At 39.0% G+C, this 23,715-nt stretch overlaps 1 protein-coding gene across 7 annotated transcripts in view; it reads right to left on the reverse strand.

Annotated features, from left to right (window-relative positions):
• Positions 1-23,715, reverse strand: part of DYM (dymeclin) — a 221,993-nt gene that overhangs the window by 91,198 nt on the left and 107,080 nt on the right. For 6 of the 7 annotated variants that reach the window (XM_030004289.2, XM_030004288.2, XM_030004290.2 and 3 more), the window contains 2 exons: positions 22,880-22,974; positions 1,579-1,743 (listed from right to left, as the gene is read on the reverse strand). In XM_030004289.2, the coding sequence (XP_029860149.1) occupies positions 1,579-1,743; positions 22,880-22,974 (260 nt within the window). The remainder of the gene's footprint in view (positions 1-1,578; positions 1,744-22,879; positions 22,975-23,715) is intronic. The other variant, XM_030004292.1, reaches the window with a different exon arrangement.

Here is a 23,715-nt window from a genome sequence, read left to right on the forward strand (position 1 = left end):
TCAACTGATGCATAACTCCCGTTTCAGAAAGTAATACCAGTAAACTATTTCTCCATCAGTTTCAGCATGGGGACTAACTAGATGAACTTTTTGCTCTAAAAACTTTACAAGCTTGTTATATGAAAATGCCTATTTTCAGTGCTTATTTTCATCCATAAAGCCACTTGAAAGATGCAAAATCCATGGAGTAGCACTTAGTCTCCCAAGGACGATTTTGTCAACTTAATGTTGTAGTGTTGCCGTTGTACAGAATTACCAAAATTTCATTGAAATAGGCTGGAATAATTAATGCTATTTCTTTTATGTTTTCAGGATATCATTCCTACATGTAAAACATTCCATCTTAAACAAGATTTTGGTGTGGACTACCCTCATTATTATTATTCATTTTTAACTAACGCCTTTGAAATCTTAGGTTTTTGCCTACTTTAATACCATACCCCTGTTCCAAATTAATCTGGAGAATGCCCCTGGGACAGCTAGATTTTCATCTCCTGTTGAGATGCTTCAGTGTAACTCTCCATCATTATGTACTACTATAAAATTTCTTTTGTACAAAAAGAGCTATTTCAGCTTGCATGCCATATTTTCTTCCCTTGACAATCAAGCTGGTTTTACTTATGTTTACTGTGTGGTCTATTGCTATTGTATGCTGGCTTAGCTGGGAAGCTGCATTTCCACCCTGGATGCTTTCCATGTTCTGATCAATTTTGTCATGCAATTTTTTCCTTGTTTTCCTAAAACTTCTAGCATCTTGGTCAATGTATTTTATTATCTGCAGCGTCAACAGTGAAATAGTAAAACTTAAATTTTTACTGGGAGTAAACATCTTGGAGCTTTTAAATGTTTTAAAATTTAAAACAAAACAAAACAAAAAAACATTTGGGTATTGCAAGTAGAATTTATTTTGAAATTCCCACTATTTTACTGTTTCTGTAGAGTAGCTATATTTCTGCATCATGAACAAGGATTTTATGTTGTCATTTTGGGCTGATGGATTCTCACCATTCTTACTCTGTATAATCAAAACTGATCAGGCATATCAAAAAAGGCAGATCTTTCTTAATTTATCATTAAGTGCCATGACAATTTACTGAACTTGAGGAAAAAAGTTCTATCGTTCCCATTCCCAAAAAGCAATTTGTATAGACAATGTTACCAAAATAACGGGCGTCAAGAAAGTATTAGACACTTACATGTAAGACAACTTAGATCTTTGCACTAATTCCAAACAAACTACATAACTCTATGGAAGCTTTGTGAATCACAGCTTACGTTCTTATGTCATAGCTTTGGAAAAGGATTAAAATACTTTAACATAAAAAGCATTTAAAACTTCCAAAGGCCACACATTAATTCCAGAAGTTGTCTTCTAAATTAAAAAAAAAAAACAAACCAAAACCAAACCATTATTAGACTCCCATTTCTACCACACTTTTTAGGACATACATCAAGGATGCCATAAAGACACAAACCATCCCCTTAGAAATTAATGTTATTCATCGGTTTACTGAACACATGCACAGATCAGTCACAGAGCATGCAGCATGCAGTAAATGGAGAGCAGAGGTTAATAACCTGGAAGCATAGGATCTGAGAATGTGAGAACAAGTTAAAGACAAGAGTTCCTCTCCATTGTCACTGAGGGTCGAGAAGCAATGCTGCAGCGTAGAGCAGTGAGAGTGGGGGAAATACAGTTTGTCCAAGACATATACATATCTCCGCAAGTGGCGGCAGGTATAACTGAAAGACAAGGGTAAAGGGAGAAAAAACAGAAAAGAGAGGTATTTTCCTTTAAGAAAGCTAATTTATGGTTTAACGTCCTTGCTTTTTGTGCCAAGAGTCAATGGAAGATGCCAAGTAAGCAATGGAGCAGTTTGACATAAAGCAACAGTTTCAAAAGACAGAAGGATCTGTTAGCCTGTGCCCATACGCTGGTTCTGTCACTACCGCAAAGGGAACTCGCCAAGTCTCACATGTTAGAGATGCGAGAAATTGGGCTTTTTTTTTTTTTTTTTTTTCGGTTGGTAGTATTAAGAAGAGGTTTTGCGCCTCTCAATTCACCCTGAAAATATAAATGCACGAGTCTGAACCTTGTTTATAAAGTTAACCATTAAAAAAACCTTAGAGTATTCACAAAATTTAACTGGTTTTCATGGAAATTGACATCTCACTTTACAGAATTACTGATCAGTGCAAACTGCTCTCACAGCCTGGGATTCCAGTGGTAGAGTATTCCTGTAGTTAATTCTAATTCCTCAAACATGGTGCTTTATCATAACTGAGTTACACACTTAAGACCTGGTCAGCTTTTTCATGAAAAACTACAATCACTTCCATGAAATATCTATAGAGCAATCAATAACATATGTAGTATGCATACTAACCAAATCTGAATGCTCTCGAGTAAGAGATACTGTGTATGCCTATTCACAGGATATCCTCCCACTCATAATGGGAAGGAGAATAAACTAGAGCAGTTCACCTGCAACAAACTGCATCACTGGTAAACTATGAAGCACACACATAATATACCTCGAACATCTATTATTATAGGTTTTACATAGAAAATACTTGACTGCATAATGGTGTACAGCCCACGGTATAGTGTGTGGCAAGTCCTCCATAAAGTGCCTTAAGCAGCCTAATACATTGTGAGATAATTAAGACAGCTCTTCATAAGCATCAAGATGCTCCTACCAGACTGTTTGCTATCCCCACTGCAGCCTGGGTATCTCTCCAGTACAGACATACACCCTTGGAGTGCTAAACTGGGAAAGTTTCCAGTGCAGAGAGTGAAGACTAAGTGATTTGTGAAATAGAGCCTCCTTTGCCGACTTTGTTGAGGATCAGCAAACACCTGAACTCTAGGCTACAACGTCCTTACCAAATCAAAACAACATCATTTTATAGCTTCATAGGTTGAAACTTGGCCAATGGGTTATCTACCCAACTGTCTGCATTTCACAGGGTAGTATCTCTCTATAATCCCTCTACTGGACACAGTCACATGTGGCTAAAACATTCTCTCAGGAGACCAAATTATTCGTGCGCCTTGGGCAAAGAACAGGACAGAAAAGAGTGCCACCAACAGCTGATCCGTGGGTGCAATCAGTGAGGCTCTAAGCCCAAGACTTTTATCAAAACCACCGTCTCCCATTGCTTTAGTTTAAATAGCATTCACTACTGGGTTGAAGTCAGTCACCTACCTCTGCTCTGGAAGTTGAGGAACACACAATCCCTTTTGGCACTTGATTTGCAGATATACTAGTTTTCAGGAGAGGAAGCAGCTGCAAGGAGGCAATTTCTTAAGCCATCGTGCTTTTTTTTTTTTTTTTTTTTGACCACAGCATGTTTTGAGCAACACAGGCTATTCTCTTCACTCCACAGGCCAGGGATGGAGAAGATAAAGTATGGTATTTACAGGATCCCGTACCAAGGGGAACCCTGAACACATGAGCCTGCCCTTCCAGCTACCCACAGAGGCCACAGAATTTTTTCCAAAACCACATTAAAGAGCATCTTTCAGAATGATGTTGCTTAGAAGATTTAAATGGTCATGAGTCCACTACTCCCACTTAGTATATTGCACCAGCCTTGCTACTATCAAACTGTACCTTATTTCAAGCCTCTATAGGTCTCATTCCAGCCATTTGACCTTGTTTGGCTTTTGTCAAGAAATTGAAAGCACCTTCTATTATCACTTATCTTTGACCCCTGTCAATGTTCTCCACAGATGGGAAGAACAAGACTTGATCTCCAAAGCACGATGACCACATTTCGGCTTAACTGACAAACCGGATGAAAACGCAGCGTGCGATGGGAGGAGAAGAAATTTCCCCAAAACTTCACCCAGAGGTTTCGTGCCCTGTTGAGACAGACGCAGGGTGAGACAGTGCCAGCAGCACTGCCCTCCCACCGCTGCCAGCCTCGGTGCCATCGCCTCATCCTGCCACAGCACGGACGGGACCGAGCACAGGAGGGACCGGTTCTTTGGGCAGACGGCTTTCAGAGACGGCTCCAGGTGTTGGTGGAGCTGCTGGCTGAAGGTGCCACTTCTTCAAGTGTCATACTTTGGAAAAACAACCTTCAAGCGTCACCAGTCCTCTTGCGTGTTTATACAATACGGCCAATGCAATTCTGCAATCCTCCCTTTCACCATTTCAAGTAACAAGGGCAAGGCAATTCCTATTTTCAAAGTTGAACTTGTTTACTGAAAGGTGTGATTTTACACCCACACCAAGAGCAACGCAGTCCCATAAACCTGCCTCTTCTAACTTGCATTACAGCCACTATGACCAGCATAGCTTACATCATATTAAAGACTAAGCATCTCCATTATTAAAACCTCTAAGCTAAACCTGAATAAAATCAAGGCTTAGATCCCTCAACAGATATGTACATTAAGAAGAATTTACATCCAACTTTCACTGACTAATCATGGATATTGAGTTTGAAATCAGACTTACCTGATTCACCAGAAATCAGTTTTCTAGCAGCTGCTACATCTACAGTTACATGTTACCGGAATTTTTGTCTTCTGTATGTTTTATGGGGCATATTACTTTTGCTTTACAGCAAAAGACAATCGTCAACTACAATAAAGTACTGAAAATTTTGAAAAAGCAATACTGCAGAAAATAAGGAACACTATATTTGATTGATGGTCTGTATGCACTTATTATTCATGTATTCTATTTACCCTGAGGACAAAACTTCAGCTCATACTGTACTAAAATCCCACTCCAGAAGAAGATTATAATTCCCTCTTATAAAAAGTAAAAGCCATCTGATCAACATCTTGAATTCTGATAAGAAAACATTACAGTGTCAACTTCTAATAGCTAAAAAGTGGAGTGTCTGGTTACATAAGTCTGGGAAATCATGGTGGACTTGAGTTATCCCAGCTAAAAAAATATATACATTCTTACATAACAATAAACGTTCACTTTTTTATTATTTTCATTACCTCAAAAAAAAAAAGCTCCTCTAATGCCTTCTCACTACACAAATATTACCATAGCTATATTCTCTAGAAATTTAAATTTATTAAAGAAAAAAAAAATTCCATATGCTCCATTAAACTTTAAGTTATCAGCATTCTTTGTCTTTAATAGCCAAGGCTATTAAAGCCATAGAACCCCAAAATTTTCAGATCCAAACCAACAGAGGTTAGCATCGAGATTTTGGAGACTAAAGTGGCAGGAACCTCTCTGTCTGGTAGTCACCCATCTCTCACATCTGATCAGCTGTGATTCCAGAATACGAACGGGTTGGAAATGACCATGAACATGGAAACCCAACAACATCTTTAAGACAAGTGAAGATGCTCAAAACTGACAGGGATCAAGCCAAAGCACCAAAGCCAACTCTTTTCAAGTCAGAACATAGCATTTCGAAGTCTCCAAGGGTTTACTCCCATGGGTGGTTTTTTGTGGGTTTCTTGTTTGTTTTTCACTTTCTGTACTACACATAGTGGGTGGGGAATTGAAAGAAAGAAACCAAAATTAAACAACACACCAAAACCAACACAGAAAAGGCTCATTTGCTAACCATGAATAATGCGTATTTTTGAATAAAAATATACCTAAAATAATTTGACACTAGAAAAGACAGCATAGAGAACCTGACATCTCTGAAGAGACCTGTAAACTACATACTACCTGACAATATCTTCTACTTAAGTTTCTGGCACCCATGACAGTGTTTACTTCCCCGATCCCGGCATTGTCTAATCCTGCCCAGCAGCTGGTATAAAATGAGAAGGCAGGGAGGAAGCTTCAGCATTGGCTGGGCAAATGAGAAAAACAAAAAAAAAAAGGAAAAGAAAAAAACCCAACAAACTCTTCTACAAAAAGAAAAAAAAAAGTAAATTTGCTCAAGAGGGAAATTGCTCTTCCTTGTAACTCTCCCCAACTTCTCAAATCGTCCTTCATGCTGCCACCCTGCAAGGACAGCCTGTTCTAATAAATCTTCAAACGCCTACACTTGACTGCTGTGAGTATACTCTCACCTGCTTATACCAATCTCCTGTAATCCTGGCGCTCTGGTCCTCTCTTCCCGAGAGCTTTTTAGATTTGTCTGAATCAGCAGTAGCTAAAATGAACGCTCTCATCATCACTCCGACGTCAGAGGGGGCAGAGACCCTTCCTGTACGCGTTATTCCCTGCCTGCAACCCAGGCACAAGTAGGGGAAACAAAGTTTTTATATATGTATAAAAATTAACGCAATATATCTGTATTTATTTGTAAGTAAGTGCAGATTTGATGAAGGCAGAGAAAAGTTTCCTTTCCATACAGTCTGGACAATCCAAATCAGTAAAGGTATTCTGATGACAGCAGTTAAACAAAGGCATCAAAGAAACACTAAAAAATCAATGGGAGTTTGATGGCTAGAGCCACTGGGGAGGTGGAGGTTAGCTGTGAGCTGAACTGCCACTCGCGTTATGGCAGAGTTACATCTCACGAGAATATTTCCAGTTGGAAGGGACCTACAACGATCATCTAGTCCAACTGCCTGACCCCTTCAGGGCTGACCAAAAGTTAAAGCACGTTGTTAAGGGCATTGTCCAAATGCCTCTTAAACACTGACAGGCTTGGGGCATCGACCACCTCTCGAGGAAGCCTGTTCCAGTGTTTGACCACCCTCTCGGTAAAGAAATGCTCCCTAATGTCCAGTCTAAACCTCCCCCAGCGCTGCTTTGAACCATTCCCACGCATCCTACCACTGGATCCCAGGGAGAAGAGCTCAGCACCTCCCTTTCCACGTCCCCTCCTCAGGAAGGTGTAGAGAGCAACGAGGTCGCCCCTCAGCCTCCTTTTCTCCAAACTAGACAAGTCCAAAGTCCTGAGCTGCTCCTCATAGGACATTCCTTCCAGCCCTTTCACCAGCTTGGTTGCCCTCCTCTGGTCGCATTCAAGGACCTTCACATCCTTCTTAAATGGTGAGGCCCAGAACTGCACGCAGTACTCGAGGTGAGGCCGCACCAACGCTGAATACAGCGGGATAATCCCCTCTTTTGACCGTCTGGTTACGCTGTGTTTGACGCACCCCAGGATGCGGTTTGCCCTCTTGGCTGCCAGGGCATGAATGGATGTCATGGCTTCCTACAGCTTTACTGAGTCTCCCTGGTCATCTGGAAGCCCTCCGAGAACCTTGTGTGAAACATGCAGATAATCAGAACCAATACACAAATGAGACTTTGCTGAAGATTATTCCAGACCTGCTGTTTCTCCTGTTTTTCTGAAGAAAATTCCATGTCCTAAATGGTCACTGCAATTGTTTTGGTTTAAGTGATCATATCACTCCAATTTTTAACTCAAACTCCACGTAATTCAAGAGGTGTACACAAGACTACAACCACAGACTAAACACCTCACAAAATAAGAGTTAAAAAATAAGAAGTGCTGAAATTCATGATACCCCCACACAAATTTTAGGGACAGACTTGAACAAGACAACAGCACTAAGCAAAACATGCAAAGCCACTTACATCCTTATTTATTTAAAGGAGAAAGCTGATATTTTCTCTAGTGAAGTCAACTGCAATTTTAGAATAAATATATCAAAGACAAAAACATGAACAGCACCAGGCCACCATCTTTTTAACAACACAGAAATGAAGAACACTGGGCAGGGTATAGAAAAGTGGTATAAAAACAGTATTCACTAACCCCTCTATAAATACAACCTAGTCTGAAACAGCATATACCGGATTCAAAAGAAAAATTCCCAGTGCTAATGTTTAAGTAATTGTAATTCATAATCTTCCTCTTGGTGCACGCCAGATTTTATGAAGGCTATAAATCTTTAACATTATTGAGAAAAAGTAAGGTCTTGAAGACATACATGCCACATATATTAGCTCAGAGAAACTAGATTAATCTGCAGCAATAAAAAAGCCAATTCTACTAAGCCTGATTAAATATTTAGGTCATATTGTTTCTGCAGCAGAATTTGAAAAATGCACAGCAAATAACATCTTTCGCTGAGTTTGAAGACTTAATCACTATACTTTCAAAAGGGAGTTATGCTACAACATGACTCTATGGGAAAGCCAATACGAAAGCCTTTTTAAGAGAAAAACAATGAAAGTATAAGCTAATTAAACTAGCACACGTTAGTCAGAACCTCAAACTACCTGTATACATGCGGGGAGAATGTCATGACGTGCTACAACCATTTTACTACTGTTCGTGTTAGATAACTTGTGTTCTAGGAAGTTCTATTAGTCAGTACTTGTATGTTCCCAAAGACAAACCCAACCAAAATACATTCTGTACTCAAGTACTACATAGATGATGACAACTTATTAGATCATCCACTCCACAGGAATGGTTAATTTATTGTCTGCCTGTAGTATTCACCTATTAATGCTATTTCATACAGTATAAACAGCAGAAAGGCAAACCATCAAAAGCATATCTACCTTCTTACCAACAGTAAAACACATCACATACCTCACCCAAAATGAGGATTCTGGATGAAAGTTTTCATTTCTGATTACTACTCTGCCGTTGATGACATGATGAACTGTGGTGCTGATGACAGGCAGTAGAAAGAATACTATGTATTTGTTTTTCAGTACCAAGACCATTATGAAAGATTTATGTGCATATGTCCATGGAATGTGGTTTAGGGTTCTTTGGGGTGGGTTTCTGCCACTGTGGCGTTAGCACAGCTAAGCTGCTTAAGGTACAATAAAAGTCAGTAGTGGGGATGCAGGAGATTGCATTGGCACTTACCATACTAGAACACTCAAAACAATATCTCCTTTTTTTAGCCAGTTTCAGTATTTTTTTTTTATTATCTTAGAGTCATAATTAAGGTTGAAAGGGACCTTAGGAGGTCTCTAGCCCAACCTCCTGCTCAAAGCAGGGTTAACACTCATTCCAAACCAGACCAGGGTTTTGTCCAGTTGGGTCTTGAAAGCCTCCAGGGAGGGACTCTACAACTTCTCTGGTTTGCTGTGCCAATGCTTCCCTGACCATGAAAAACTGCCTTCTTTCATCAGGCTGGAACCTCCTGACTTCAGCTCATGACCATTCTCTCTCATCTTCCTGCCACACACTTCTTTAAAGAGCCTGGCTCCATCTTCTCAGTAACCTCCACCTACGTGTGGGAACGCCGCTAACCCTTTCTCTGAAACTCCTGCCGTAGCCTTGCCCCGAAGCCTTCTCTTCTCCAGGCTAAACAAGCCCAGTTCCCTCAGCCCGTCTTCCTACACCAAGTCCTCCAGCCCCCAACCATCGTGGGAGCCCTCCACTGAACTTGCTCCAGTTTAGCAACACCTTTCCTACGTCCAGGGGCCCAAAACCTGGACGCAGTTCTCCAGATGTGATCCAACAGACAGTGGCCTTGCCATGGCATGAGTCAAATCTCACAGCGCTCTCGGATGCATTTCACCAGGTCCCATGGACATGTATGTGTCAGTTCTCAAGTAAACCCTGACTTAATCCTTTTTCACTACTGGTACTTCACTTCCTCCTTGATCCCCACCTAACTTCCTAATCTAAGTAATAGGGTGACTTCTCTTAGCTCTCTAAAAAAAACTTCATTCCTGCAGACCTACTTTTCAGATACAAGTATCACTAAATTTGTATCTTAGTGATGACAGGATTTTAAACTACATTATTGCAAAGCAGCAGTTTGGGGGCGAGGGGTCATTATAGGGTTAAAGGTGCCATAACAACACAGAACAGAGAAGCATGAAAATTATTTAAATACTTAAGAAACGATTATTTGTGATAATGTGTCACAGACGTAAGTTCCCATGCCCCGAAGCAGCACTCTGTTACAGTACTGGCCAAATGTACACAACAGCCTTATAAGAGGAATATTATCTTTATGCATGAAAGTATTTATAGTGAAGGAGGGCAAGGAAATGAAAACCAAACAAGTTCTGGAGCTCTTTGATAGACTGAAAAGTCAAGCGATAAATAATACGAGACTCTTCTATAGAAAGGCCAAATTACCTCTGCACAGATGAAGTTCTATCAAAAAGAACAAAAGGATTTGTATATTAGAAGCAGACACAAGCAACTGATGACCCATAAGAAAAAAAGATATGAAAGAGCTCGGAGGAAGTGTCTATTCAGTACTGATGTTTCAGACAAAGAGCAAAGGCTTTAATCACCCAGATGCACCAGTTACTGGGAAGGCACATATCCCTGGCAGCTTAAGAGATGCTACTATGGGAATGTTGCTTTTGAAACCTCCTGCGCACTTATCCTTTGGCTAGACACTTGTGATAATTCACAGGCTCTGCACAGGATTACAGGAGATGCCTACGACACCCGCATTAACGTGGACATTTGCATCTCGGTCTGTGTGAACCTGAAAATCCTCCGTCGGGAGACAACAGCTACAGCACGGCAAGAGAGGGCACCGCGACGAGTCGGCAGCGCTTGTCTGAGCCCTCGCCCTGTTCCGCAGCAGGATTCATCATCTCATCTGAGCCCATGTAAATTGTGGTATTTGGAGAAAGACCTACTTGTGGACCTAAGAGCACAATTAATGAGTTACAGAAACATGTCTCTACACAACTTCACAGCAAATTTATTTATTCATTGCAGAACTAAGTGTATTTACTTTACCTAAAAGCCTGTTCTTTCCTAAACTTGCTGAAGGCCATTACCATTAAAAAGGTTGAGTCATTCAACAGTTATAAAGACCTGATGCACATTAAAGTTGTTAAATCCTGATTCTTTCTTCTGTACCTATAGTTTCACCCTCCATTTAAAGGTGTCAGATGTTTCAAAGTGCAATGTGAGCCACACAAACTATGGTAAAAGTATATGGTAATGGGAAACACCTTGGCTCGAGTACTCAAGAGACTCAGAAATTTCATAAACTGTTATCTCGTATTCTTAAATTCAGTTAGAAAGCCTGCTTGAAAATCCTCACTTAAGTGCGGGGTCTGAATGAACTCAAAATTTCCATGTCTGGTGGAAAGCAAGGTTTTCAGGAGCAGTTTGGAGGGCACCGACACAGTTCAGTCGGGTGTTATCAGTAACTGCCCTACTTCCCTCCCTGCAGCCACTCATACCCATCCTAGCTTCACGTACCTGGAGAGAGAAATTAGTTCACTGAACTGCAAAGCTGGAAAAACATCAGACATATACAATGACATCAGTTAAAGTGTGAAATAAGCAGCACCCTGACAAGAAAAAAAAAATAAAAATGTATAATCAATGTTATATTTTTGTTTTGTACTAATGCTTACTTACAGCCATAATACTATTCTAGTTTGTCAGATAAATCCTTCTAAGTTCATTACTCATTCATTACTTTAGATCATACTCCACAGTTTTTTTCCAAAAAGAAATTTTCTAAAAAGGAAAGAGTACATGTTGTATCTGAATAAAGTGGTTAATGAGCCAAATACCCTGCAACTGAAGATAAAAGACAGGTTCAAGCAAGTCATTATCTTGAGTCACCTCTATTTCTGTTAAGGAACACTCTCCTATAAATACATTCCATTCAAAACAAACCAAGATGACAAGACTGCAGTTTCTAGGATTCTACTAGAATAGCAAATAATAGTAGACTATTAGAATTCCCTTGGTTTTTTTTAAATCTCAGAAAATCTTATGCTATTTATTTTATTTATTGCTATAAACCAGACTTTTTAAAATGCAAAAACTGTAAGATTCACATCTTCAGTGTACTGCACATTACACACCCAAATCCCAAATAATACAGCGGGATACAACCCAGTAAACATTTTAGTGCCCTTAACCTTTTTTTCCAGGCCAGCTAAAAGAAATCAAAATTGCACTAGCAGGACTGGAATAGTGCTACCGGTTTTCTCATTTTTGCTTCATTTCACTATTAAACATGCAGAAAACTTAAGTGACACAAATCAGAACCTCAGTCTACTCTGCAAATTCATCTGTGAAGCAACACAAAGTTTATCACAAAAATAGTTATTTCTCTGCAGGTTTCCTCATATATTTCTTCCTCTCCATCATAACAGATTCCCAAGATCAACAGTTTTAAAAGCTGTAAGGTTCCACCAAAACCAGAAAAGTTTAATTCCCCAATTTGAAGACTTATCAAACTGTACTGTTTCCAAAGAGCTGATGTGGCACAATAACTATGAATGGGCCATTCATGATCATTGAAGATGGGACAGCGGGATCTTCTACCTCCAAACTGCAGCTCTCTGTTGCACGCAAGTATCTGTGTGATGCTCTAGATTCCCTGAAACAGGTATCAAGAGTTCAATAAACTTCAGTTCTATGGCCAAGATTCTGTGTTAATTTGCATCACATTCATTTAATCACACATTCTGCCAAGCAATGGCTGGCAGCTTATAAGGCACTGAAGTATCGCACAATTTTCTGGATGGCCGGAGACTAATGAGATGTCGTAATGACTTCCCCCCCCAAAATGACAGAATTACCACAAGGGCTATGTCTTACAAGTCAGCAGAGACACAAAAAGTGGTCAAGGGAAGAGCAAACTATCTTGTCCAAAGTTGAGCTTTTAGAGCAGTACATATTTAGGTATTAAAAACCTTTTCAAGTCAGATCAGCAATCAGCAATGGTATTTTTAAGGAGTCCCGTGCTATGATATGCAAGGCAGAGAGTAACACAGTTCAACCGCTCTGCTTCACGTGAGAAGACCCTGAGACAGAGAGAAGCAAGAGTTTGCCCAAGACCCCTCTGTGGTTCACACTGATCCAATCTATCTCAAAATAAGGCTGTGAGTCTGTCCATCTGGGAAGTCTCCAAAACCCATGAGCTTGGGCGTCCTGGGCTCCGAACACTTCTAATGGCATGCAGGGCATTCAACTGCTCACACCAGATGGGGGACAAGGGTATTACTGACCCATCAGGTGCCCACTCAGAATCCCCAGCAGGTTCAACCAGGCTTAAACCAAGTTCAATGATATTTCCATGTTGGAAACAGCTGATATCAGCCTAAAACCTCACCTCCATATGTTACACACAGGCAAAAACAGGCGAGCCCACATGGAGTACTCCTCTTTCTGCTGATAACAGCTAAAGCAACATTTTAATATGTTTGACCACAACTACACTCAATGCATAGTAACAAAGGATGCTTCATTCCTTTTAAAAAATACCTTAATTAGATTTACGTTGCTAAGTCATACCAGCAAGAGGACATTTGCTACTAATATTCTCTTTTCCCTTATCTGAACAATTGTTGTCTCCCCTTTTGTCACAGCCTTTCCTACTAATTGCAATGACACCTCCCAATTTTGGAATGGCTGATCAGCTTATAAGCTTCCCCACAGCTAATCTAGGTCAACAAGCTACTAATAAGGCCAGCATATGTTTCCTTTATTTAACGCTATTGAGATCTTTATAAATTGCTTCTGTCTCCCAACAAAAGCCACTCCACAGACTCAGAAACCTCTGTATAAGAAGTAACAGTGACACAGCGGAGGATGAAGAACGTAAAAAGCATCTGCAACTAGACTAGTCTGTCTGTGCCTGTGAACAGCTCGTGAAAGAGCAAGCCAAAGCTACCCAAGGTTGACCAGTTGACGCCAAAATCTCTCCAAGTATCCTACTGTGCACACAACTTCTACTCCTGAGAGTCCACAGATTAAAACCAAAGTTCAGATTCAGTGGCTTGGAGCTGTTTGATCTTCCATTCCCACAGTGTCCTCTTTCAAACATGGCCTGAACTTGAGAATGTCATGAAGGCCCTTCTCTGAGAAGCCATTAGTTTTCACTCTACTTGGAACATCTAATAAAAATGGGATTATCGCTTTTGTAACATACTGCACTGCATGGGGGGTAAAAAAATCTCATTATAAAGCAGCTTCTCATAAATAGAATATCATTTTATATCCAGGTTGGATAATACAGGTTTTCTCCTCTAAACTAAAATGCTAGAAAACTATTTCAAAGTTAAGAAGCATTAAAAGCAAAATGTCTTTGAGGTTTTTCATTCTTATTTTTGAGGCAATGTCAACCAGTCAATTCTGTGGCCTTCCATGCTGAAGACAATTTATTGCTAAAATCTAAGGCATACAGCACATGGTAAATGGCACCAAAGCAAAGTACATGGGGCGGCGGGGGGGAATCAACACACATATTTCAAAGTAACTCATTCACCAGCCAGGGCACTACATGGCAATGAAAGTTTGCTGGGATGAACAGGCCATTTTCTATTGCTTTCAAGCAAACACAGAAAAATCAAACAAGCTGTTTGAGTTGCAGATAAATCACCCGAAATTGCATCCACAGAAAGATGCTTTTCCCCTGTTTATTTCAATGACATGATGTCTGCATGAAAATATTCAGGAACAGGAATTACTGAACACCACTGTTGGTATCAACAGGTCCCCCCAAAATACCGAATCAGAGTCCACGGCTGCAGGGCATCCTGCACGTTCATGGCCCGCACGTGAGCACCACCAATGAAATCCAACATAAGCCTGACAGTAAAAAACCCCTTGTGTTTAGAAAACTTAGAAAACAGTCATACTGTTGCAGTAACTTTCCTTAAGGTAGTTTCGCTCTGGCACAACTACAGTCCATGTGCGATGCAAAAGAGGAGAAAAAATTACCTATTATCCTTGAACAGCTCAGACCGGAGATATTTATGTTTCGCTATCAGAAACCAGGGCTTTGTGACTGTGCCCCTCCCAATACCTGCAGAGGCAGATATCACTGGTTTAGTGAAACTATTCATTACCTTCAATTCCTTTCCTTTTCTTTTCTTTTGATTATAAAAAAGGAAGAGGCAAGCTGATGCTCAGAGGGTTCAGTATTTAACAGCTCTGGCCACAGGACATTAATTCCAAGAACCACTTTCAGAGCTTGATCTTTTATTATTATGTAATTTGACTTGTGAAATCTCTTGATGTACACTGGTGTGAGAGCAGAAGCAGCCTCTTTTCTCTGGGGTTTGCTATTATGAACAGTCCTCTATTATGATTAAGAGATCAGTAAACTGAGATTTAATTTAATGGTCCAATTAAGGTTTGAACCCAGAATATAAAAGACTTGTCTATTGATCGTTCTTATGGTGACATTAAAGTCTATCCGAAGCCCAGGCTCCCAGCGTGCACGGTATGATGTAAACCTGCGTGTTTCAAAGCATCCTCGGAGCCACGCAATTCTAAGCAACAGAAATCCCTTGTTACAACAATACCAACAGAGAAGTAATAGAGAGAGCAGGAACTCGTTCTCATATTGTGTGTTAACAAACGTATAGGTTGGCTATTATGCCATGAATCTATCACTGACATCTTACTACTATTATGTTGCTTTTTGATTACTGAAAACGAAAGCTGATACTTCTGAAACAAGACTTTTCCAAAATGAGGTTTCACAGGGTCAAAGGGTTCCACCCCTAAATTCAGAACAATTTTAGGAAATTTCCTATCTGAAAAATGGCTCTAACTGAACACCATTCATTCCCCTGCTGTAAGAAAGAAGCCACAAAGATGAGTTTAACAGAAGTACTGCATACCCTATTCACTTAATTTCTTTTGCTCAATTCACACATCTCATTTAAAGTTTGAAATGCTTGCTATGCTAGAATTTTACCATTTAAAAATCATGATTCCTGTACGAGAAGCAACTCCTCTGTTCCTATACTTAAGTTTTCAAATAAGAATTAAAACCAAATGACAATTAGGAACCAAACAGTTTTGAAGCTTTCATGCAGCAATCTTGGGTTTTTTCAAGTTCTTCTCCTTAAGAAGTGCCTTTGATTTGGGTAACTCAATTTCACTAGTTTTCTGCACCAACTGTGCCATCGCTATTCTCCAATGAAAGAAAAAGCTATATGTGAAAGAGCTTCCTGAAAGCACCGTGGACATCAAAGAAAAAAGGCAGGAAAACCAGAATGCTCACCAAGTGTAAAGCCATGTGGGAGAGAAATTTGTTTATCTTCCTACGTGAGCACCCTAATGAGTTCCGAGCCAACAATTACATCTCATTATTGGCACTGTTAAAAACTTTTATTAAGCAATTGGTAAATTCTCATTTCACCACACACACACACTAACAATTTCAGATTTTTCAGTTGAATGTGGCCCCTAACAAGCAGGTCAGATCACACATCTCGCTGCTGCATAAACGTTTTTCTTCTTTGCTGAACACACGTACTGGACTATTTGAATAAATAAATGCCTGGCAAACTCAAAATGTCTTCTACTCTATACACAGAGATCCTCACTGAATAAAGCTTAGGTTTAAAAACACTTCACCAATGTACACATAAAATAAATAAAAAATATTTTCTATAAATACTCATAGGCCCAGGAAAAAAGGCCATGGTAGAAGACATAATTAATACATGCGTTAGAGAGTCATCATTGTTCTGCCAAACACAGCAACATGTGAAAAATTTGATTAGTTTCCTCCTTATCCCGAATTTATAAAAGCAACAACTGACAATCTAGGGGGAAGCAGAAGGAAGTAATTCATTTTCTTCTTTTAAGGACAATATAATATGAAAATTGACAATAATAACAATTAATCTGATTACTTACAGCCTATAAAAAGGTAGGCAGGAAAAATAACATGTCGTGCACTCCATCAAATAACATGGGGGATATTACAAAGATGTGCAATTCTATAAAGATGACTGAAAAAGGAAAACATTGCAAGAAAAATTTAACCACTTTATTTAGGGACACTGTGAGCTAACCAAAATTCAAATTCACAAACCCAACAAATATTTACATCAGAAGCAAAACCCATTCTTGGATAAGCAGTGAACTGTTCTGCACACAAACTAGTTTTCATTTCTGCAAACCCAAGCACTCAAGAATTACATCCGTACGCAAGAACAAGGCACACATTTAAATGATTAAAAATTGTGTGCTAAAATAGAAAAAAAATTTCACGGCAAATGTTTTTATAATTCACTTTTTAACCCGGAGTTACTGTTTTAATCACAAAAGCTTTACAGTACTCTAACAATCTTACTCAGAGCAATTAGGGCCATCATTGAAAAAATGGCTGATAAACTTGAAATCTTTAGACTCTGAATGCACATTACTCCATATTTTAAAAAATTAGCTACATGGTTTCATATGCAGGAACATAAAATACACAGCTACATGCATCTATTATCAAAATTCAGAGACTTCCTCAGGAAAAAGTCAAAAGACCAATTATGAGAAATGCATTTTTTCCTTCACGCCATATGTATTTTTTACTTTCTGTAGCATTAACCACAGTAAGCTTTTTCTCCTCACCAAGCAAGAAATTTGCTGATCAAAGCTACCTGCAGCTAGTAAGTAATTATTAACAAATATATTGCAGTAGCAATACAGTGTTTCTACAGAAACTCACATATTCCACCTTAAAGACAATTTTTAATCCAGCATAATCTTAAACTGAGTTTAAGAGCACAGTTTAAAGCAACATCATGTACTCTTACGCTTAAAGAACTGTGATAAATGTTTTCACTCAAGAAAATCTCATCAGACTCCTATAAGAGGAAACCGTAGCAGAAAAATTAAATTACTAACATAGGAAACCGTAAAACAAATGGTTTGGCTGGGGAGATGAAAATTCTCAAATACAGCAGCAGATATCAGAACGGATGGGAATTTTTCTTGGTAGCTTATGAAACACAATTGACTCTATGAAACGATGAAGACTGCTGAAGAGTGCAAAGGGAAAGAAAGGCTTCAGCCTTCTCTCAGATGAGGGAAAGTGGACTTGGGGAACCACAGTGATGCAGCCATCCTCTACAAGCATGGATATGTAAGCACACTGCTTACAACTGTATTTAAAAAAAAAAAAAAAAAAAAAAAAAAGAAAAACCCAACATTGAGCTACTCCAGTGCCCAGCATCATGCTCCAAGATATCCTACAGCACTCATCACCATCACCTCCAAGGCTGGCTGACCAGTGAGAAGTAGGATTACTATCTCTGCTTCTTCCAGACAGCACCAGAATCAGTGCGGCCGGCTCTACGTGTCACGCTTTGCTCTTGTAACAGGTATAGGAGGGCTACGATGACACTCAAGTACAACATACTGCATTCTACAGCAGGCACATGTTAAAGTCTCTGTTCTATATCCCTTTTAAGCACACCCTTTTTCCTAATTCCACCTGGCTCCTATGAGCATCAGGAGGATGACAGAAACCTTTCTTCCTATCATTCCCTGAATCCCACTGAACTCTCTACGATAGCCAATGAAATCAACAAAATATAATGTTGATATAATTACGTGCTATCTTTTGATACTTAAGTTCCTTAAGTCATCTAACGGGGAGAAGTGCAACCGATAAAGTGTTCTCAGCGGCTCACACAGCCCTGCACGTGAACAGCTGTGGTGACAGTGTAGAAAAAAAGGAAAACTGCATAGCGTTTCTAGCCTCATAAAGTCATTTAATGTTAAATGTGCATGTCTAATTAGCGAGGTGCATGGCAACCTCTAGTGGTATATGCCTGCTTAGAAAACAGCTAACATTCCAATATATGAAGCTATAGGAAAAGCATTTGCCTTAAGTAATCAGTCATCTTCTTGTCACTAATTTTATTAGAATGACATGGTGATGAGATGTCAGAATACAGCTGTTCAGGGAAAGACTCTCCTCTTAATTTCCAAGTGTCACACATACTAGAGCAGCCAGGCTAGCTGTAGAAAGGCTGAATATCATGAAAGGTGTTTCCCAAATAGGTTAAAGGAATTAATGCCAACTGACTTGCAGTTTTAAGTGACAAATCAAATACCTGCACTAACATGCCAGTTAGGTGCATGGCTTTACTTTTTGGTAATTGTACTTGTAGAACAGAAACCAAGCAAAGGAAAAACCTACCCTTATTGCAGGTATGTAACACTCCACCTGGTTGTGCTTTGCTGTTTGGAGACTATACAGCCAATTCTGGTAGTCGTTTGTGACAATAATGACATCAACACACATTTTATTTTATTTCTTTATAACAGTCTACCAATATAATTTAAAGATAATACAAATGTCAGCCCTCCACAAATGCAAGAGAGAGACAGTGCAGTGCAATATCACCCTTGGCACTATGGTGATAAAATAGCTCTGTGTAATTAAAACCAAACCAGTGGTAACAGCAGATAGAGAAGGGAAGGATCTCAAAGTTAGGGCTTTCTACAATAGAGGACATCCAACATTAAACGAATACTGCCCTGGATCTTATTATAAACCATCTATTACATCTATTTTTACTTCCAGCAGCTGCTTCTGATAGATTGATACAAATCTGTCAATTTTCATGCTTGCTGGAATGTGATACAAATTACCCAACATGATGAAGTTGTATTTTACTGAGCTCTTAAGTACACTACATTGAATACTCCCAGCTAATTCGTTCATAGAACATAGTCTTCAGAATTTAAAACAATTGGCAGTCTCTGCTCAGAATAGGATTAGGAAAAAGCCTGCATGGAAATGGAATTACTTCTCACATTAAGGAAGGAATCATTAGAGCATCTGGTGAGGCTTAAATTATGACTGTCTATTCAGTTGTATTGCTAAGCAGATTTTAAGTTAAGTGTTTCACAGCTACTTAATTTAAAAACCTATACCCTAAAATACTTTATGTAATATAAAGTACCATCTTCTTTTTAGGCTCTTCCTTCACAGCAAACACTTTTTCATTACAGATACTGTGGTTTCTTCTCTCAGAGATACTTGCACTCTGATAGTAGAACCAGAATAGGAATTTAAATATAAATATTCTGCTTTGGAATCATAGAGCAAGCTGGGTCCATCAGCGGTGGCTAAATTTAATAACAGTGGCTAACAGACTTCATAAGGTAGGAAAAGGAAGGACAATGTATGCCTCAAAACATCAATCTCTTATGAAATGTATGTGTTTGTAAATATTTATCCTATTGCTTTTCTTGATAACTGAAACTTTATAAAAATTCTGTGTATACTGAAATGGAATCAGGTTAAAATACTTCCTTTATGTGCTTAAGCCTGCCAGGGAACCCAAGGTTGTAAAGCTCCTGAGAAGAAAATGTTACCATACTAGCAATGAAGGCTTACTGGAAGTAAGAAGACTACTCCTTTCAGCCTGCCCATGTCCTAACCCCACAGGACATTTTACAACAGATTTTAATATATTTTTATAGTAGGGTCTTTTGACTTATAAGCAATCATGATCATAGTGACAAATTAAATCCCTATCTTGGTGGCCATTTTTGCCTATTGCCCAGTTTTCTACCTGCAAAATAAGATCTTCGGTCAACATTACACATAAAAAAGGGGGAAAAGAAAAATAAATCAAACATATTCCCTAACGCTCCTCTTGTTTTTCTGGTTCTGTTTTAAATTTAAACTCACCTCCTTCATTATAATTTCTACACTATACCAATACGGAGCATCTGGCTACAAGGCAGAACCTTAAAAATAACAGCGTGGAGTATCTTTGGACTATGTAAGAATATCATATTCTATACGATATATATCGTATTGCCGTTTTGTTTTGCTTTTTCAGTTGATGAGTATGCCCACTTTCTGTACCTATCCTTACATTACATCCAACTATAAAAACACAGGTCCAACCCTGCTGGCACCCAACGGCTGGTATAACCAGCATCCCTCTCAGACTGCTATACTACCACACTACAGTTGTTCGGATATTGTTTGGTTATTATTTGTAATACTGCCCAGCTCAGATCCCATGTGAAGTCTCTCCACTAAAAGCCATAGAGAAACCACCCAACAGTAGCTACTAAGAGCTAACAACTTTGGAAGAACTAAGAGTTTCGAATAAGCCACTATGTGTTTGCTCTAAGGTCTGTCTTTCTCTTTGGCACATTTCAAGCATGGCTTTGTTAGTCCTTCACACAATAAAAGACAGATAATTTGACAGACAATTTCAATGTGACAGAATTTTTTTTTTCCTGTTTTCTGCCATCCACCCCTATTGCCTCCTTTCTGCGTGCATCAGTGTTAAGCAACAACAGAAGTCTCTCCGCTTTCAATAAGAATACCAGCACAATTATTTCACAACTAAAATCAAACAGCAATGTTAAAGTCTCATTATAACTATGCATGTCTAGAGAGATGACAACTAAGGCACCCAAACGTCACAGCAGATTGTTGAAAAGCTGCATACAAGGAGTACAAGAGAATTTCTGGGTGTTGCACATCCTTCCTTGGGTCTTGAGATGGGTCTTATACATCAGGGAGTCAATCTGCCTCAAAGATGCCATTACACATGGTGAAAACTGCACGTGAAAAGGCTGGAGAAGGCCGGTGTGGGGAGGAGCCTCGCAGCACATAAAGGCTCCTTTTATGTTACTGAGTTGTAAGGTTGATGTGAGACGTATGTACAAAGGTACTGAGGTTGCTGCTTCTCTACTGATGGCTGCCACCTCTTCCGATAAGCCAGCAGACCACATGCTTAGCCATTTTGTAACCCAATTAAATAAAAAAAATCCAGCTGAGCTTACTTTGAACCATGAGTTTAAATTTTGAACAGTAGATGTCCATAAACTCAAAGCATTTTGACAAAAGCCAAGCCACCCAAACACATGCAGTGATGCTAGATGACTACAAGATTACTGAATGGTGATAACAGCCAGCTGTAACGGGACTAGCAAGATAACCTCTTCCTGGCCCAACTATAACCAGAGGAACACATCTTGCTTTGGTCTGCAGAAACAGCAGTAGAATAAAATGGAACAAAATCAGAAACTGGGAACATAAGAAAAAGCTCTGAAGTTGCAAACAAAGCACCACACTAAAAAACAGACCAAGTTTTTGAGCATCAAGGTAGCGCATCTCACACCATGCCAAGATCTATGATTTCAGAGGTCAACATTTGCAAATGCTTGGAAAACTCAGACTCCGTGCCTATGATTTGAGAAATGAAGAGAGCAGGGATGTAAGACAATGTCTGTGATACATAATGGGAAAATAGCTCCAATTCAAACTCTGCACACTCATTATCACTGCCAAGGGTTTGAAAAGAAGGCAAGTATCAAGCAGGGAAAAGGTAATGGCAGAATGCATTCATCCTGGTTACTTGTCCATACTTTTACAACCAACCATTTCCAAAAGAGAAGGGGCTCAGAGAGAATTAAATCCTAAAGAGCAGTGATTTAAGAACAAGATGTATCTCGTTAACCCAGTCCTTTACAAAGTGCACAGGCACGCAATTATCATTTACTTATTTTTGGCACACTGTCTGTACTTGACAAGGACTTTAACAGTTTATTCCAGATGGCATTAACAAGGACCTTCCCGGTTTCTCTTGGACCATGGAGCAGGGCTTGCTGCCAAGATGAGAAGGATGCCTGATGCATGATTACCTGCCTTTACAAAGTGGTCTGCAGCACAGATACAAACTAGGAAGGACCAACTTCAATATCTACTTTAAAGTTATGGCCCTGTTTTAGAACCAGAGCAGATATTGACTATTTATTACTATACAGACTAATAAACTTTATCAGTTGAAAAGCACTGGTGTGGGTTTTATTGCCCATATTTGCAGGGCACCGTCACAAAATGATCATTGCGTTTTGTCTGATTTAACAAATAGATCCTTTGCCAAATATGCAGGAAGAAGTAAAGCAAGTTGAAAATCCACTCTGCGTAGTACCTGAGAACCACCACTCAGTGCATTTTTATAATAACGGGATACATGACTAAAAAAAAGCATAATTCACACAAATCCCTGAAAACTTTCCAGTTTGAAGGCAGGTACTGTTCTGTTCAGAGAATCAGAAGTCAGAAGTTTCTCAGAGAAACTAATATTTTTTGTGCATTCAGAACAGATTCAAGTATAAAGCAAATAAGGTTTATTCTGGGATTATTTAGTTATTCAGTTATCATTTCAGCTATTTAGTTCATCAGTATCTATTAAGGCATATAAAATTCAAGTTTCTCTACTCCTGAGTTTCAGCAAAGATGAGTTTCAAGAGAAGTCTTTATATTTACCTGATGATCCTCTGAGCAGCATACTGATGAAGTGAGCGGAACTGTGCTGACATATTTGCTAAGGCTGCCAGACAATTTGTATGAAGGTATTTGTCCTGTCAGAAAGGAGAGGAAAGAAAAAAAACCCACATCAAACTGTCCTTTTGGTATGTACTGACACCTATTGCAGGAATCATTCAAAAGACTGAGTAATATATGTTACTTTAAAGGACACTGTCAAAAGCATACAGCAGAAATGCAAAGTGTATATAGTTGGTCATATTTTAAATATGTTTTCTAAAAATATAAGGCTTATAAAAGAGTGATTGTTTCATACAGATTTCAGAGTGTATATGTATACAGACATAATGTGTATGTCTTCATATCTTTAGTAATGTTGATTCACAATGACATCATAGATGTAACAAATACTGAAAGACATTCTCCTCTCCTTTTCGTAGTCTTAATCCTAAAATTTTCTGCTTCATAACTCATCTCCCTATTAACTCTTTCAAAGCATTCTATATATCCCACAACTATAACCGTACGATACTACAGAGGTCTGGTCCCCTTGCTAGCATCCCTGAAACCATTTGAGCAGATAAGCATTTAAATGATGGCCCTATTGAAGTCAAAGGTTTTCACAGAACCAGATGTGTCCACTTATCCAATCCAATAGGGATTTATTTCCCTATTCAAGTCTAAAATATGCATTTACATAACATAACAGATTCCAAACCCTACAAATATATGCCAAGAATGTCCTCGTTTCTTCCAATTCTTCTGATCATAAAAATGAAATCCTTAAGTTTTCCAATTTAAAATATATTTAAATATTTTTTGCTTTTTCATGTAAA

Source organism: Aquila chrysaetos, chromosome Z (genome assembly GCF_900496995.4).
Source record: "Aquila chrysaetos chrysaetos chromosome Z, bAquChr1.4, whole genome shotgun sequence".
NCBI classification, from domain to species: domain Eukaryota; kingdom Metazoa; phylum Chordata; class Aves; order Accipitriformes; family Accipitridae; genus Aquila; species Aquila chrysaetos.